General features: G+C 43.9%; 2 protein-coding genes across 50 annotated transcripts in view; one reads left to right on the top strand and one right to left on the bottom strand.

Annotated features, from left to right (window-relative positions):
- LOC308062820 (uncharacterized protein) overlaps positions 1-13,290 on the bottom strand; it is a 73,924-nt gene extending 60,634 nt beyond the window's left edge. For 21 of the 49 annotated variants that reach the window (XM_080384859.1, XM_080384874.1, XM_080384875.1 and 18 more), the window contains exons 1-2: positions 1,768-13,290; positions 865-941 (exon numbers count right to left, since the gene is read on the bottom strand). In XM_080384859.1, the coding sequence (XP_080240985.1) occupies positions 865-941; positions 1,768-2,302 (612 nt within the window). In that variant the 5' untranslated portion in view covers positions 2,303-13,290. The remainder of the gene's footprint in view (positions 1-864; positions 942-1,767) is intronic. The other 28 variants (XM_080384878.1, XM_080384881.1, XM_080384882.1 and 25 more) reach the window with 7 other exon arrangements.
- Positions 13,291-13,507: 217 nt separating this feature from the next.
- OTUD1 (OTU deubiquitinase 1) lies at positions 13,508-16,253 on the top strand. The gene has a single exon (XM_080384901.1). The coding sequence runs from the start codon at positions 13,718-13,720 to the stop codon at positions 15,032-15,034; it is 1,317 nt and encodes a 438-aa protein (XP_080241027.1). The 5' UTR covers positions 13,508-13,717; the 3' UTR covers positions 15,035-16,253.
- The last annotated feature ends 1,737 nt before the right edge of the window (positions 16,254-17,990 follow it).

The following is a 17,990-nucleotide window of genomic DNA, read 5'->3' as shown; positions in this document are numbered from 1 at the left end:
TAAAGAAAAGAATGTCTTTTGTCAGTAAATAGATTACTTCCAGCGTTCTGCACAGAAATATATCAGTCCAGGAGTTCTAGATTTGGTTAGGAGCTGGATTTTCTGTCTCACTGACTATTTGGATACTATTAACATAGTCTAAAAGACACTTAACATTGTTACATTTTTTATAAAAAATTAGAACATTGAATCACTAAAAGCACATTTTTACTTCGTCAAAATTATTTTCTATTAGAAATGGATGGCATCAGAAAATTCTTGCCCCGGTCTACCTAATAAACAGGTCATCCTAACTGGGCAAAGAAGTTTAAAATTTTAATAGCATTCAATCGGAGCTGTTCCAAAGAAAGGCCAATAGAGTTGGGGTTGTGCAGCCTGGAGGAGAAGGCTCTGGGGAGACTTTATTGCATCCTTTCAGTACTTTAAAGGGGGCTTGTAAGAAAGATGGGAACAGACTTCTTAATAGGGCCTGTTGCAATAGAACGAGGGGCAATGGTTTTAAAATAAAATAAGGCAGATTTAGACCAGATATAAGGAAGATATTCTTTACAAAGAAGGTGGAACGCTGGAACAGGTTGCCCAGAGAGGTGGTAGATGCCCCATCCCTGGAAACATTCAAGCCAGCTTGGACGGGGCTCTGAGCAACCTGATCTAGTTGAAGATGTCCCTGCTCGACGCAGGGGGGTTGGTGACCTTTAAGGTTCCTTCCAACCCAAACTATTCCATGATTCTGTGTGTGAAACTCCTCACTGACGCAGTTGTGATCCCAGCTGTAAGGCTGCCCTCTAAGACGCACAGCACAACCAACTCTGAATTACCATGGGCTATGTTAACTTTAATTTAGTGCACAAATAGATTACTTACAATCAAAAGTACAAGTAGATTCTTCCAACACAGAAGAGAGAAGTGTATACAAGATAAAGCCTTGCTCTTGTCAGTCTCTGGAACAGCAGCAAAATACAGGGAATGTTGTTAAATAGGTAAGACAGGTATTTAGGTGAAAGTTGCATGTATAATTGTGGAGTGGCTGGAAGACAACGGACATATTATGAGCAATCCAGACTGAGTGGCCTCATTGTAACAGTAGGCTGCAGCTGTTGCGAAGGACATATGCAAGGCCAAGAGAGACAAAGAAACTGTGTACTGGCAGAGAGATAAGAAAGTTGGACTATTAAGGAACAGCATACATGGGAAAGAGATAAAGGAGTTGGACTGAAAAATAAGAAAATAGAATGTAGGCGAGGAGCATGGATACCACACTGTGACCAGTCGTAAGTGCAGGAGAGTGAATAGACAAGCAGCTTTAGCCTATTAGCAATCTAGAAGCAATGTGTGTGCTTTGTGCTAGTGTATAAACTGCTGTGCATCCCTTAATAAAGTGGCACTAACTTGATCACATTGGTCGTGTAAGTTGTGTCCGAGGCTTCCGTGTCATATAATCGCTCCAGGAGCATTACCAAGAGCAAAATTTAGGTGCGTTCGGTTTCATGCTCGAAAGACCCGTGAAACGGGGCCGTTAACGACGCCTGGTATCACCCGAAACCGATCGGGAACCGCCCTCCAGCTGTAAAACTGCAGCTTCACCCTCCTGCAGTTGTATAGCCAGGCGAGATCTCCACAGAAAGCAACCGTGCCCATACCAGCCCGGGCTCTGACAGCAACCCGCCTCCGCCGAGGGGTGCCTGCAGCGCCGCGGGACGCCGGGCCAGGCCCCGGGCCCCGAGCCCCCCGCCCGCCGCGCCTCAGCGCCCCGCCACCGCCCCTCACCGGCGCTCGGGCTCCGGCTCCTCCAGGCAGCGCCAGCAGCTCCAGCGCCTGCGGGGCCAGGCGGGGGGGCCGGGGCCGCGGGCCGGCAGCCCTCCCTGGCGGGACGCTCGCGGCCGGCCGGGCCCGCCCTCCGCCGCGGCGGGACGCCGCCCGCGCAGCCATGGCAACGCGCAAGCCCCGCACGCGGCGCCGGCCGGAGCAGCGAGAGGCGACACTTCCGGCCGCGGCGACAGGAAGTGACGCGTGACGCCGGGGCCGGGTGGCGGGGCGGGGGTGCGCGCGCCACGCAGCGTCTTCTCCGGCGGGGGCAGCGCCTCAGCCCTCTCGCCCCTGCCTGCCCGCGGGACGGAACCGCCGCCGGCCCCGCCGCCAGGCCCCGCTCTTCCGCGGCCCGCAGCGGCGCTGCTGCCGGCAGCAGTTGCTGAGAGGCCGCCCGCCCCGGGGGCATGCCCCGCTGTCCGGTTCGGCCTCGGAAACTTGCCCTTGGGGAGCAGACTGGAGCGTCCCAGGGGCCGGCAGGCAGAACGCTTTTCATAGATTGCTATGTGCTGCCAGGCAGCTGTTACTCCACAAAGAATCTCACTCACTTCTCAATGCTTTTCTCGTGCAACGCGCATTAATCTACTACAGTAACTCCTTCCCCACCTCCAGCCAACCTCCTCACTGTTACAAGCATCCGGCTAACTCAAGCCTATTAAGGCTAGAAGTGCTGATAAGTTGAAAATGCCCGTGGTTAGGTACTCACTGGAGGTTAATTATCTGAGGAGGGTTCGTGGGCTCCAGGTAAATTGTGAGTGCAAGAAAGGTTTTCCCCGCACTATGGCATGTTTCAGAGAATATTGCATAGAATGAGGCACCCAAATGCAATGATTCCCACCACACATTGACCATCCTGACCTTCATCCACCTCTCCCTTATCCAGTCTGTTTGAAAACAGAAGTGAGGAGTTCAGATGGGCTGTTGAAGCTACACGAGAATAAGAAGAATGTGGAGGAAACACAGAATAGCATTTTAGGTGCTGGAGGTAGAAGAAGAGATCTGAGGCAAGTTGATGACTGCAGGCTAGAAGAAGGTGATGTCAGACATAAGTATAAGCCATTATGAGTGGCAGGCATGTTTGCTTTCATTGTAATAACAAACTTAGGCTTTGACATTCCAATTTTCACATGGTTAGGAGGCAACAGGGTGATATCCAAAAGCTAAGCATAATTTTCTTATAACTGCCCCTTGATAGAAGTCCATCAGAGAGTCTGAACTAGCTGGAAAACCTATAAAGTTATGATTCTGTCTTTGAATACACTACTTGATGTGTAGTGCTCTTTCAGCTCAATAGTTATTAGCATTTACACTAAAAATCACTTCAGTGTTGCTTGAACTCAGCTTCCAGCTAGATAGATGGCAAGCATTTAATATCAAACATCACATCAACACGGCACAACTCTATAAATATAGAAGCAAAATTATGTCTTATCTAATAGAAACTGTCGGGAGTTTTAAACAGGATGATTGCTTCTAAAGGAATTGAATTTTGCTAGGATTGACACCTGTGTCTGTTCAATGTGATACATAATTTTTATGAACCAGGTTACAGACTCAGTTTCCTTTATCCAAAAAGAGTAAAAGACCATTTGCAATATTTGGAGTGATTAGCATGGGTAAAACCATTTCAACTTTTGTGAATCCACAGAAGTGTCAGGGATTCATGTGGCTTACAGAAAAAAGCGGGCCTTTATTTTCAAGAATGAAAGTATTTTTATTAATTGAACCTTTTCTGCATGCTTTAGGTGCTCTCTCTCATTTCATCCAAAGAAGAAATGAGGAAAGCGATACAAACTGCCAAGATAAAATTAAATGCCTGATTTGTTTTCTTCCTTGAGCTCAAGCTGAAAAAGGGATAAAACAGCTATCTCTCTATATTAGTGAAAAGTAATTGGTAAGAAGTTTAAGAAGTTAGATATACTGCAGGAGATAAGTCATCAAGACATTCACAAATATTACCTAAATGACTATAAAAAGGGAGATTTCATTATTAAGTCACATGTGCTGAGTAATAGTTTAAACTGATACTTGTAACTCAGGTATTCTTTTCAGATATTTTCTTTTGGTTAGAAAAATGGTAAGGGTAATTGAGTGAAAGGCAGAAATTGGCATAAACACACCATTTGTAAAACCTGTCTTTTACATCACCTTCCAAAAATAATAATGTAGAGAAGAGTGCATTTTGTTTTGGGAAAAGGTATAATTTGCCATTGGAAACAGAAAAAAGTTTATGAACATTGGCTGTAGTGTGATGTGGCAAAAACTGCCAAAAAATTGCATCAAAATTTTTATGACATGTAGGGATCAGATTACAGAAGATGACTCATTTTCTTAACCCCATATATTGCTTTGATACATATGAAAGAAGCAAGCTGTATCCATTAGAGAATCTGATCAGAAGATTCATATTTATTTATAAACACCAGAAAACACTGAAAAAATCAACACTTTGTTTATGATATATGTAACTCTGTGTCGGTTGTTTTCTTATTTTTGATTACAGTCTGGTCATAACTATTCTAACTACTATTTTTATGTTAAGTAGCTCCATGCTTCACACCCTAATTACCTACTGCAGTCATAATAACCTTGTTTATTTAGAAATGTCTTTACTGTGTAGCCTGGGCAAGGCCAGCTATTGATTCTTTTGAGATAATAATAAAAAATTACTTGTTTATAGTTTTCATTTACCAAATTCCCTGAAATGGATTTTATGATTTTTATTTCAGTTAGGAGCTGCTGAAAATGGATTTGGAATAGTTTGGGTGCCACATCTTACAGAATAGTATTTATGTCATGATAGAATACTGGTTTTAACTCTGCAAAATTAGTTTAGTTGTAATCTTTGAAAACAAGATCCTACTTGCCTCTGACTGGTGTCCTGTCTGTCCAGGAGCATTGCTGTTTTGCTGGCCAGGGCTTCTGCTTTTCATGTGAGGAAGTGTGGCACCACAAGCAACCACAAGGAAGAGACTGGGCTTCTGCATAAGCATGTCCTTCTCACCAGGGGTTCCCATTCAGCTTAGATGAACTTGACCACTAAGGAACTGATGTTTACATTTGCACATAACATCTTTTAAAAACAAGATACCCTTTTATTGCTTAATCAAACCACAGTACTGAGGGTCCATTAAGTTGGAATGGAACAACAAAGCTTCTGTGGCTGTTGTGATGTGTCTCTTCATCTCTTTGGCCTGAAATGTTCCATTTCAGGGACAGGACGGAATGGGCAACACACAATAAGTCTCTTCCTTTCCAGCTCTCTCAGGTTTTTGCTTCATATTCTAATTGTGATCATTTTACACATTCAGTCGCTTTGACAAAAGTCATCAAGAGTTAATGTTGGCTCACTAACTTCTGACCAGGTCTCCAAGGTAACCAGGTTCATGTACTAACAGTTGTTGTTTTTTCTTACAACCCAGAATCTCTTAGTCCTGTATTTCAGAGAAACAATTTTCTAAGTTAGAGTGCGTCACAATACAAGTATGACAATCATATCCCTACACATTTCCTATTTTTCCTCATTATCTGAGCCATGTTTGTTGACCTAAGAGTAATACAATGTATCTATTTTATTCTCACTGGCTTTGTTGGAAAAAGTGAACAGATCTTTGGGCATATAGATCCTTCTGCAAGTCTGATAAAGCAGCTGCAAACTTCATAAGAGAGTTGCTCTTTGTTTAAACTACATTAATTCCTTGGACAATTTGGCGGAAGAAAAAAGTGTAACCACATTTTCAGAAGAGAGCTGTATTTGCAGGGGGGGGAAATGACAGATTATAAAACCCAAGGAAAGAGAGATACATGGAACAAAGAAGTAGGACAAGACTTGAATGCATATTAAGATCAAAGTCTTTAACTAGCTGTTGCCCTACTGTTATCATTAAACTATAATAGTCCTCACATTCATAGGCCATCCTGATTTCACAATGCTGCTGCTACTATTTTGTTACTAGGATCCTTTCATAAAAGTACTTGCAATTATGTCATATCTGAAAGCCAAGGCTGTGAGTCAAGACTAAATTTATTCATTGTCAGTTTGTATCCATTTCTTTTTGGCCAACACTGTCCTTTAACTTAACAAGCTCTTCTCACTGTCTAGCATTTCATCTGTGATGTATTTACAGAGATCCCTTCTCAACCTTCCTTAGCTAATGCAAGCCAAGAACAGTTAGTCTTCTCTTGTTAGACAGTAACCGGTGCCCTGATCATTTTAATTCCCCTTTGCTCATGTTCCAGCCAAAATTCAACATCCTTAAGCAACGTTGACCAGAAATGCATACATATGCCAAATGAAGCCTCACAAGTCCTTTCTACAAGGGATGCTTATTTATTTTGGATATGTTCTCACCTGCTGTGTTCTAGGATCCTTTTTGTCCTTTTGAAAGCTGCATCATATCAGAAACTGCAGTGGTTCTCCAGTTGAATAGCATGTGTGGGTCCTTCTCCTGTCCTGATGGTCTCCCACAGATGAGATTCTGCTAATAACAGAAATACTGACCTGCCACCAGGTGGATGCTCTTTCATTTTGCACTGCTGAATTTCATCTAGTCACATAACCAGTTCTTTCTCTAGTCTTCAAAAGTTTCCCATATGATGCTTCAAAAATCCTCTTTCTTGTAAAAATCCTGCTCAGCTACTGTGAAAATCAGTAGCACATTAAGTGCTGGTGTAATTAATGAAAATACTAAAGTCGGTCCCAAGACGGGTATTTGAAGAACTCCACTAGCAAGTTTCTTTCAGTGCAACTATTGCTTTAAATTATCTTCAGTTGTCTCTCCTCTAGCCACGCCGATTGCCACCTTTTATTTCCTGTTCTAATCCCTATCTTCATTGGTTTGGTAATGCCTTGGACTATGCAGTGTCAGAAACTTCATTTACATACAGCAAGAGGAGGGATACTAAATTTCCTATAGTTACTTTCTATGAAATTCAGATAGACATGAACAAAACCCTCTGTTCAGTTGAAGGGCCCTGGTCTGATATTGTAACCTGATTCTAGTTAGCATTCTGAGTCTCAATTACTAATTAATGCTTAATTTGCATAAAATTGTGCTTCCATATAAATCACAACTTGAAGAGTATTTATATTTCCATGTAAAGATAATGTAACTCTCACAACTAGTGATTCTTTGTAACAATTTTAATGTTTCGATTACACTGGAATGAGTACTGAAACTCAAATTACTAAAATATGATTTAAAGATTTCTATATATACTCACTCAAAGCATCAGGAACACTACTTTGTATTTCAGGCTAACTAAACTGAGTTAAGATTTTGTTCTAATTGGAGTTTTTGATATAAATCCACTAACTGTAGTGTAGCTGTTTCTGACTTCTTCCAGTGAAAATTACTTCAGATTTGGGATCATTGTTATAAATGCTCTTTTAAATTATCTCTTGCTGTATTAGAACTTGGAAAATGTCAAATCAGAAAAACAATTCTGTATTGTAGATTTAGCTGTGGAAAACTAGGTTAGAAATATTTTAATTATTTACACAGAGTAGGACATCAGTCAGGATGAATTGATGTCATCTCTGCTCTCTAATGGCTCTACCTGTGTTATTTATCCTTGTTAGACAGTGGAGTTACATAGTTGTGATCTGACCTTGCCCTAACAGTTAGCTCTGTGCTACACAGATGGAAGCAGAGCAGGTTTTTAATTGTGGTGAGGTAAATTGTCTCCCTACATTTCATCAGGGCTAGGACATGACTTGCTGAGCTGGTTACATAGTACGTAACCACAGCCCTTTCTCACAGGAAGGACTCAGCAGTGGAACAACAAAGCTGGTTAATGGAAATATGTGCTATTCCATGACTCTCAAAGCATGAATGATGAAATGTGGTTTTCTGTGACACTGACTTCTCTGTGTGAAGCGGTGATTCCTCCTTTTACTGCTTACTGATGGCAGAAGGGTGGGGAAAGGTGTGCATTGCAAGGTTGTGGAGAACAGAGGAGATGACACTTCCCATTGAATCAGTCTGTTTCCAAAGCCTTTCTGTTGCGAGGCCACACGTAGAAGTGCTGGCTACTTTCTGTCTCACTGGAGTATTTTTTCACTTCAAGAGTAGGCAATATTGCACCTTCTTTTCTACCACAGTTGTTTTATGCTTACAGTTTTTATCAAGATTAATCTATTAATAATATTTCCTGTAATTGTGAGTGGCGATTTCCTGCTTCTGGTATTTCTGTATTGCCCACTTTCCCTACCTCCTTCACAGTCTGTCCTCGTCCGAACCCTGTTCTGCTCTTGGTATTAGCCAAAATATCTACTTTCCACAACCCTAAATATGCCATTAACCAACACGAAAGGGAGAGAAAGTGACTATTTAATTTCCTATAACTGATAACAAAATATAGACATTACAAACACTTTTATATCTTGTAAGGTTTATTAAAATAGGGAAGATAACCCTTTCTAAATGTCATATACATTATAAGACTTGTTTATAGCACATTATTACCACTAGTTTTTTTCAGAGGAAACAGCATTTCGATCCCTTTTTTTCCCCTGGTTGCACCTTAAGGTTCTATGCACAATGACCACCACAAATGCAGTCTACACTTCTGAGTAGAAATGAGAGACTTGACCTGCGTCACTACTCACATTTAGAGACTCACTTACCAAGTGGGATACCACTTGACACCTTGAGATATGAGCAAATATCTATATTTATCACTAGCAGCCCTTTTTCCACAAACTCTTGCCACATGATGTCACAGTGTGGGTTACATCTCTAATGACTGGTGCACCCATACAGTGAGTAAGATTTTAATAAGATTTTAACATGACAGTGTAGCAGAAGCTGCAGAACAAAAATGTGAGGCAAAGCTCTCTGACACTGCCCTTGTTTTATGCAGCATATTCACACCTCAGAAGTAAGTGTGGATACACTTTCTCTCCTTTTTGTGTTGCTGGTACACTCAGAGCTGCACAAATTAGGTAGTCTAGTTAATACCAACACTTAAGCCATCACAAAGCAGCTGACATCAGGAGAAGAAAAAAGAGACTGGGAGTGGGGAAGAATTGTTCCTTTTGGCAGTGCTGGTTGGCTGACAGGTCAGTTGGCTCCTGACATCTTTACAGGTTCGTGAACTATACCCTGAATAAGTTATCTATAACTTGGTAATTTTATTAAAGAAATTATATGATATGATGTGATCACCTGCAGGCAACAGAGAGTAAAACTGATGATACAGGAAGTTCCTTCTAGTTCCAGCTTATGTGTATTTCTTCCCTGTATTGGAAGATCCTTGATACATATTTCTATTTTCTATTTTTTATTTTTGTCCTTGATACACCACTTCAAATTATTAATAAAATTTAAACATTTCATTTTCCAATTATCTACAAAGATCTATTAATTCATTAAATACTTCAGCCAGAAACATCTTTGGCTGAAGCGCTGTTATGCTGGCATAAAAAAAAAGGCAGTGGAAATGCTTATTCAGTGTAATTCAATACATCATTTAAGCTAACTTCTCCCTTCTTTGCTAACAAATATTCCTGGTGATGTAATTAATTTGTTCCTTCTATGTCAATCATTTATCTACTACACATTAAAGTTAAAAGTAGTTCCACTCTCAGGCATCTAGTTTTACGTCAGTGAATACCACTGTTGTTCCACAGCTGTTTCTCTGATCATGGTTTGCCTTCTAAACAATCTAAACAATTCCTGGAATGTGCAGTGTAACCAGTGATAACAGTCACGTCAGGGGAAACTTTAACCACAGAAGATGTTTATGCTTTATTACTACACAGATTGTTTCCAGATCTATTCTGTATTAGCAAAGGACTGTACATTAACCTATAATGAGTGAACCAGAAGCCAGGAACATTAACCTGTGGAAGACAGTGAAAGGCTTCTCCATACTGTGTTCTCCTTGCTTTCCAAACCCCTCTACTGCCTGTGAGGCCACAACATGCATGCAAAAGTAACAGAAGTGGCAAATGCAGGAATATTCTGGAAGCAATCAATCTATGTGTTGTGTTTTATCCGTGCCACACTGAGGCAAAGTTTAGCTTTTCCCTGGAATCAACAGCAGCTCTATATGCAGCTCAGGGAAACAGCAAACCCCCATCTTCCGGTAGCAAAAGGCCCTAAAGGCACAACCACATGCCCCTGGCTTTTACAGATACCCTTGCAATGAAGACATTCAAATTCTTCCTTGACTTTTTTTTTTTCCACAAGAACTGGATTCATAATGCTTGTCCATTGCTCTCTGGAGTAGGCCATGGTTTAGGACATTACTGTTAAAACCAGATGGCAGACATCTAGAAAATGACCTTTTAGGTTAGTGCTGATTTCTGGTAACTCCTAGTACGAAAGCTGAAAACTCGCCATGAGATGCTTGTGCTGCAGCAGTTCAATGGGATTTTTGTCATTAATCGTCCAGAGAGACTGGATTCCCCCCAGGCCAAGTGCGTGTGACTAACTCTGGATGCTCACTTATGGAAAATGTTGGTTACATTACATTGTCAGTATTTAATAACACCACAGGTAAAACACACCAGGGTGAGCTTCTCTTTCCATCTGCTTCACATGGGAGGTAATAAATGTGTTAATAGTAATATACTATTAACACTAAGACAGTGGTATAAATGTTTGTTGTCTCTCAGTTACCTAGTAACAGATTTTGTTACCTAGTAACAGATTTTGATTGTATTTTAACCTTATTAGCAATCCTCCTGTGTGCATTTTAACTGAAAATATAGGAAAAACATTGTATCTATTTATAAATGAAAACAGAATACAAGAACAAAATATCTGCTACCATTATGAAAAACTTGGGCATATTTAGCATGTATTTCAAGATACTCTTTGGATTTTTGTTCAGAGATAAACAAGTTTTTTGTCCAGAATATGCTATAGTAGAGAATCAGAATACTAACATGATGGTTAATTCGGGTGCACAAAATAAATCTGTTTCTTTCCTCAAATGAAGCACCACAAGCATTGTACCTCATTATAGCTAACAATCAGAATTAAACAGCTGCCCATCTGTTAATGTACCACTGTTCCAAATAACCTATGGTTTTGGAGAGGCAGAACAGTCATTAGTGGGAGCTGCTATAATATCCTAGAAGAAAGAAAATTGCAGTACTGAGTATTCAAAATGCAGCACTCACTTATGACAAAGTGCTCTTAGTCTGCTGGATCCATTTACTATTCTCTTTAACAGAAAGAGCTGCCTCTCCCCCACCCCCCTTTTACCAGACTATTTAAGACTCTGAACCCACCATCCTGTAGTCAGCTTTGGCATTTACTAGCAGAGAGAGAAATTCACTACGTAAAACCACAGAGATACCCTTTTAAAACTAAAAAATAGTAGGTAGAAGGGCTAGTGAGTGTGAAGTAGTGTACATCTTTATTGTAATAACAATGAACAAACCCACAATGAACAGCTATTAGCACATTTAAAACCCCCTAGGAGGGGGCAAACTTTCAAAGATTTTACATTAAATTAACGATGAATATACTACAACATATTTTAACTTGGAAATATACCTTGTCAAGTTTTTACCAAGAAATAAAACTAGACAGGAATCTTTCCTCTGCTCCAAGCCTTCATTTCAAGGAAAGAAGATTTCAATTTACCACTATTTGATCAATATATATTCCTCTCTAAGCAATGATTAGTCCAGAAATAGACTCACTGACTGATCTCACAAGCTATATTTAAAACAAAGTTCTGAACATTCTGAAATACTCGAGTCACTCTGTAATTTCAGAGCAGTTGTAATACCTTATTCCCCTGTTACAGGCTGCCAGAAATGCTCCTGGCTGATGCCCATCACCACTTGTTCTAAAGATACCAACTTTCTCACTGTAGCAGGTAAGTCAGGACATTTGGGCTTTGATTCATATCTGATACACCTTTTACACTTAAGCTTTGAGGGCAATAATTTTGTATATATATTGACTTTGTAAATTTTTATTAAGAGGTTCCCAATAATGCACGGAATTAGCAGCCATGTTTTATACAGAATAAAAAAGGTAGACATGAAAACTTTTCTCATTAATATCCAGTTTCTAGCCTGAAGGATTTCAGCATCTTCAACATGCAAGTTAGCTGAAGGGATCGGAACATGTTTTCTGGGTAAAGAGAATGAAATTCTATATTGTGTTGCTGGTAGCCCTGGAATCAGCTGCAATTGAAGGCTGGAAATAGACCCCTGGGCATGGATCCAAAAGACAACCAAGGCTCCAAAGAAACAATTATTTTTGACATTGCAGTCTGTTGCAGGTGTCTCTTAGTTCTGTCTTTTTAATTAACGTAAATTAAGCAAGGAAAAGAAAATTTTTGGAATACTCAAATCAAGGGGGTTTGTTCAGTTGGTTTTTTAAAGTGCTGCAATCTGTTCAGAATACTATAGCTTTTCTGAAGATATTTTGAGACTGTAGGATGGAATCCAGCAAATTTTTAAAACATCACTTTGAAATTACATATGTTGATACCTTTTTTTTTCCATTTTGGTAGGAATGAAAGGTTGTGTTAACATTTAATCATAGTGTAAACTGGTGTTTCTTGGTCAGCATGCCTGTCAAAACATAATCAAATCCAGTGTGTACAGATAACATCATTCTTCATGGTCAAAGGGTTAGATACAACTTTATTTATAATGCAGATAAGGCTAAAAGATGGGCCTTAATGTATAAGACACTACAGGCATTAATAAACCAATTAACAATGATCTTTACGAGACCTGTATTTTAAATCTGGTCTCTCCTGTTATTATATGATTATTTATAATGTACTTTTATGTATGCATGCACTACATTTTCAGTAGGATGGCAGGTGGACAAATAGCAGCTTGTGCCAGTGACTGTCAGAAAACTAATGAATATTATTCCTACCCCAGCTGCAAATTATGAATCACAACACTGATTGTATGTAGGCAGAAGTATCATTTCTTTTCAGCAATAACATGGATACAACATAGCATCAGTCAGCTGCAGTCAGAACATCCCCAATAATTTGTACTCGATGGTCAAGTCTAAAAATCAAACCGCTTGGCTGGCCACCTGTCATGAGATACGGCTTTCACTGCTTTCTGTGGCAAGCTCCAGGCCGGCGCCGGGAACACCCAACGCAGCGTTCCCCTCCCTGAAGGTTCTGCACCACTTCCCGTTATCAAACGCTTTCACAGCCGCATAGCAGAGGTTTGGCACCGCCAGCCCGGCACGGGACACCGGCATTTCCCCCGAAACGCTCCTCAGGCCCAGGACCCCGCTTCCCTCAGCCTCCCCGCGCCGCTCCCCCGGTACCGCCGGCCAGGCAGCGGGCTGAGGCAGACCACGGAAGCCGGCCCCCGACGCGAGGGGCCAGGCCAGGCCAGGCCAGCCCAGCCCGGGCCGGGCCGGGCCGGGCCCACCACACACCGCTCGGCCCTACCCGGGAACAGGGGAAAGGACGCCCTCAGGCCCAGACCCCCAGAGCACACAGCAGCGCTCCCTCCTCCCTCCCCCCCAGCCGCCGCTAAGGTGCCACTAGTCCCGCCCCGCCACATCCCCTTCCGCCTGGAGGCGGGGCGCACGGCCAAGCCCCACACTCCCACGCATTCCAACGTGCCTTGGCCCTGAAGTAAACACGGGCGCGGCCCCGCCCCCGGGCCCGGCCTCCAGCAGCTTCCAGAAAGGCCTGAGCGGCGCGCCGCGCGGGCCCGCGGGGGGGCCGGGGCAGGCGGCGGCGGGGCCGCGCGGAGCTGGTGGCGCAGTCGGAATTGCTGCTGCCGCGGGGCCCGGTCGGCAGCGAGACGAGGGGCGGGGCGGCGGGGGTGATGCCCTTGTTTATTTTTACCCGGGCGGCTCATCCTCTCCGGCAGCCCCAGCGCGGCCCCCGCCGCCGCTCCCCGCCCCGGCTCCGACGGCGCCGCCTATAAAGCGCCGCCCGCGGGGAGCCGAGGATGCAGCTCTACAGCTCCGTGATCACCCACTACCCGGCGGGCGGGACGGCCGCTGCAGCTGCCGCGGCCTCGCCGAGCGCCGCCGGTGTCTTCAAGGTCTCTCTGTCGCCGGGTCCCCCTTCCGCGGAGGCACCGAGCGCCGCCGACGCCGCGGGCCCGAGCTCCGCCGCCGAGAGCTCCGCCAAGGACGGCTTCATTCCCGGAGGGGGAAGCAGCAGCAGCAGCGCCGCCGCCATGCCCGCCTTCTCCTCCTGCCTGGAGGTGATGCCGAGCGGCCCCGCCGCGGGCCCCGGCAGCCGGCCGGCGGGCGGCCCGCAGTACAGCTCCTGCGCGCAGGTCACCGTCAGCCGGCGGCGACCGCTGGAGCGGATCGTGCCCATCCGCATCGTGCAGCGAGCCGAGGCGCCCGCCGAGCTGGTGCCGGCCTCGCCGCGCAGCCGCGCCTGGCTGGAGGGCATCCTGGAGAGCATGCGGCAGGCCGGGGGGGACGAGGCCGCCGCTCTGCCGCCGCCCGCCGAGGAGCCCAGCAACCGCAGCCTGCGCCTCAGCGAGCACTGCCAGGCGCTGCAGGCGGCGGCCGCCGGCACCCAGCCCGGGCTGCTCCCCGGCTGTCGCCCCGCGGAGAGGAGCGGCAACCAGGCGCTGCCCGCCGCCGGCCCCCCGCCCGCGGAGGAGGGGGACGGAGCGGGCCCCGAGCAGCGCCGAGAGGCGGGCGGGCGGCCGGAGCGCAGCGAGAAGCTGGCGCTGTACCTGGCCGAGGTGGAGAAGCAGGACAAGTACCTGCGGCAGAAGGGCCGGTTCCGCTTCCACATCATCCCCGACGGGAACTGCCTCTACCGCGCTGTCTGCAAGGCGGTGTACGGGGACCAGGGGCTGCACAGCGAGCTCCGCGAGCAGACCGTGCACTACATCGCCGACCACCTGGACCACTTCAACCCCATCATCGAGGGTGATGTGGGAGAGTTCCTCATCGGCGCTGCCCAGGACGGGGCCTGGGCCGGCTACCCGGAGCTGCTGGCCATGGGGCAGATGCTGAACGTGAACATCCACCTCACCACGGGCGGCCGGCCTGAGAGCCCCACCGTTTCCACCATGGTTCACTACCTGGGGCCCGAGGACCCCACGCGGCCCAGTATCTGGCTGAGCTGGCTTAGCAACGGGCACTATGATGCCGTGCTGGACCGCGTGTGCCCCAACCCCGAGTACGAGGCGTGGTGCAGACAGACTCAGGTACAGCGCAGACGGGATGAGGAGCTGGCTAAGTCCATGGCGGTGTCCTTGTCCAAGATGTACATCGAGCAGAATGCCTGCTCGTGAGACCACCTGGGCTGCAGGCTGGGAGTTTTGCTGCAGGGACTGAGACAGACGGAAGGTGTGCTGGCTGTGATGGTGATGCCTTAATCCTTAATGAAGCAGCAGCAGCACCCCAGACCGAGAAGGACACTAGATTTTGGGGGATAGATACAAACGTGTTTGTAATATTTTGTTGTAAAAACTTAGCCTCGGATTATTTGCAAGCAGATGCTCCATCTATGTGTCTCCCCTCCCCACTGGCTCTGTTTTCTATAAGAATGTATTTTTTTGCACAATATTTTTAAACTGTTACCTCCATCTTCTACATCTTGCATTGGTATCTGGCTTTCAGCTGTACAGCCAAAAACATTTGTAAACAGTTTTTGTAAATAAGGCTTATGATGTAACAGCTATTTTTGGCTGTTTTTTTTTTACCCATAAACCTTATATTTCTACAAAGTGAAGTTGATGTCAAACTGACCCTCCCTAATTTGATGAAAGCATTGTGGGTATTTTCTTGCAAAACTAAAACAATGGTTTTTGTAAAAGTGCAGCAAAGTATGAACAGACTGCTTTTCAGAACAGTTGCTTTCTCTGCCTGGAGCACAGAACAGGTCCTTTGAGCCAGTTGGAATGCAGCTACACATGAACAGTACAGGGAGCAATTGACTCTTCTGTATTTAATTACTGTTTTGAGTAAACTGGCCTCTTGTTGCCTGGTTGGCTCGCCCTCTGCTCCATTTATATTATTTATCTGTAATAACAGAACATTAACTTGCAATAGAATGTTGTGACTGGATAATAGTCTCCTGCTTTGGCAATAATTGCCTTGGCTGCACCTCAGTGTTTGTGTTCTTGTTTCTGGGGTTATGGTGTCTTTTGTGTAAGCCCTGCTTCTTTTTTGGCACTGGTTTTGCACCAACGAATCATTATCTGATCACAACATTTTATTCACTTGATGTTATTTTCTAATCAAGCAATCGGGAATGGTATTCCGCATTGTGGTTTAAAAGAATAAAAGTATTTAAGCTGAGGTTTGTATGGTTTGCTGGGTCAAACATGTAAATGTTTCCAATCCGAATTCTCTCTTCTACTTTCTGATTAACTTGTTAGATATATTTATTAAGTAATGCAGTTTGTACTTTTTTATTTTGTAATATATTGTGATTTTGGAATTTATACTGTTATTTGTATAATAGGACTATTCACAGCTAAAATGGAATGAATAAAGACTATAATTTTATTTGTGCTCTTTCTTGTCCACCCTTTGCATTCCTGGTGTGGTGAGGAACTGCGAGTGAATTCCCAAGACCCTTTATTTAGCCTCTCTGCCTTGGTTTACCCAATTAAGAGGCAGGAAGAAGAGGTATGGTACTTCACAAGTGTGACTTTGGTAATTGGGAATCTCCACTCTGCAGCCAGTCCCAAACTTGTTTTACATTTGTGCTGTCACCAGAGCTACCTCGGCAACCCTCTTCTTATTACTGGAATAGAGATAATGTCACAAGGAAATACAGCTTTTTGCTCCCCTTACAAGATGGAAATGCCTTGCAAGTTGTTAAACAGTACTCTGCATGTGTGTGGGCATGCATGTATTTACAAAACTACCCCTAATCTCACTAGGTTATCCTTCAATGACATAAGGGTACTGGGTTAAAGTTGGGGTTAAAAATGAACTAAATAGCTGAAATGGAGCAGTCTTAATTGAGCGCACTTGTAATAAAGAGCTGCAGAATTTATTGTGTGCATATTTAATACTGGTTTATGTGATGCAGAGAGTAGATTTAATTAAGTTTATTATGTTATTTCCAAAATACTTGTAAATGCAGGCTATGCACATGATCATGCTTTCCCCTTCATTTAAAGGTCAAATAATACTGGGAAAGACCAGTCTTGCCAGTCCACCTGTTGCTTAACTTTACTGAATCTCTGGAAAGCCGAGTTCTGAGGTGAGAGCAAGGCAGAGATGCAGACATGGATGTGTTCGTGAGGAACAGAGATAGCCGATGACGAGAACAGCTGCTCGGGTCGTAAGCACAGAAATATTAATACAGCATCACTAAATATCAGTGATGTGCTCAACTGATTAAAAATGTTGTATCCAGACTGCTGAGGTTTCAGGTTAGACATGATGGATTAATTCAAAGTTGTCAATATCTCAAACTTTTAACTTTTAGGTCTTCTAAAATTAACATTTTCAGCTGTATCATGAATTGTGCTTACAGATTTTGTGTTTTGTGGCACAAACCTTAGAAACACTCATAGGGTAAGCTAAGCAAAGAAGGATTGAAATAACAAAGTGTTCACTCTGTAAGATATAATTTATATTAAAATATCAACAAAAAAGTAGTTTTAAAAATTAACAGTGCAGAACCCTGGGATATGTTCTCACAGGATTCCTTAGCAATTCTGATGCTACTGCATGAGTCACAGGGGCATGCAGGTAACGTTAAGGAATTTGAAAAAACTAGGTTACTTGTTGAACTAGTTTGCAAAGACATTGAGGATGTATTGCTGAAGCGTGTAACGAGGCAATTGTTTTTGCAGCTTGCATTACACACTGTGTTTATTCTAAAATGAAATGACAAAAATGGCACGTCAGATGTTTCAGGCACGTGGAAAGTGAAAACTTTTTTTATAGCTCTGGTGGTTAAAGTTCATCTGAGATTTAAGTCCAGATGCAAGCTAGTGGTGTCTTGCTTGAGTAACAGTAGAGGCTGTTTTATGCGGTGATCCCAATGTGGACAAAGCTTTACCAAACTGCTTGCAACATTGTTACTTGCCACCAGCAAAAGCACTAGTAGATAGTTGCAAGTTTTCACTTACTGTTCCCTGTTCAACAATTCCAGTAACAAGGGAAGGACAAATGTTGTCCTTGCGCATTATTTCAGTACCCAAATATTTTAACCTTGGCTAATCACTTGCATAACCCAGCTAATCCTTAGACCTGTCTGGGGACTTTGGTCAACAGACTTTATTA

Source organism: Falco punctatus (genome assembly GCF_963210335.1).
Source record: "Falco punctatus genome assembly, chromosome: 4".
NCBI lineage: Eukaryota > Metazoa > Chordata > Aves > Falconiformes > Falconidae > Falco > Falco punctatus.
The sequence above is the reverse complement of the archived record's forward strand: the minus strand, read 5'-3'. Positions and strand labels throughout refer to the sequence as shown.

What these genes read in the sequence shown, in the direction of transcription:
- OTUD1 (XM_080384901.1), top strand. Translation starts at nt 13,718, where the DNA reads ATGCAGCTCTACAGCTCCGTGATCACCCACTACCCGGCGGGCGGGACG.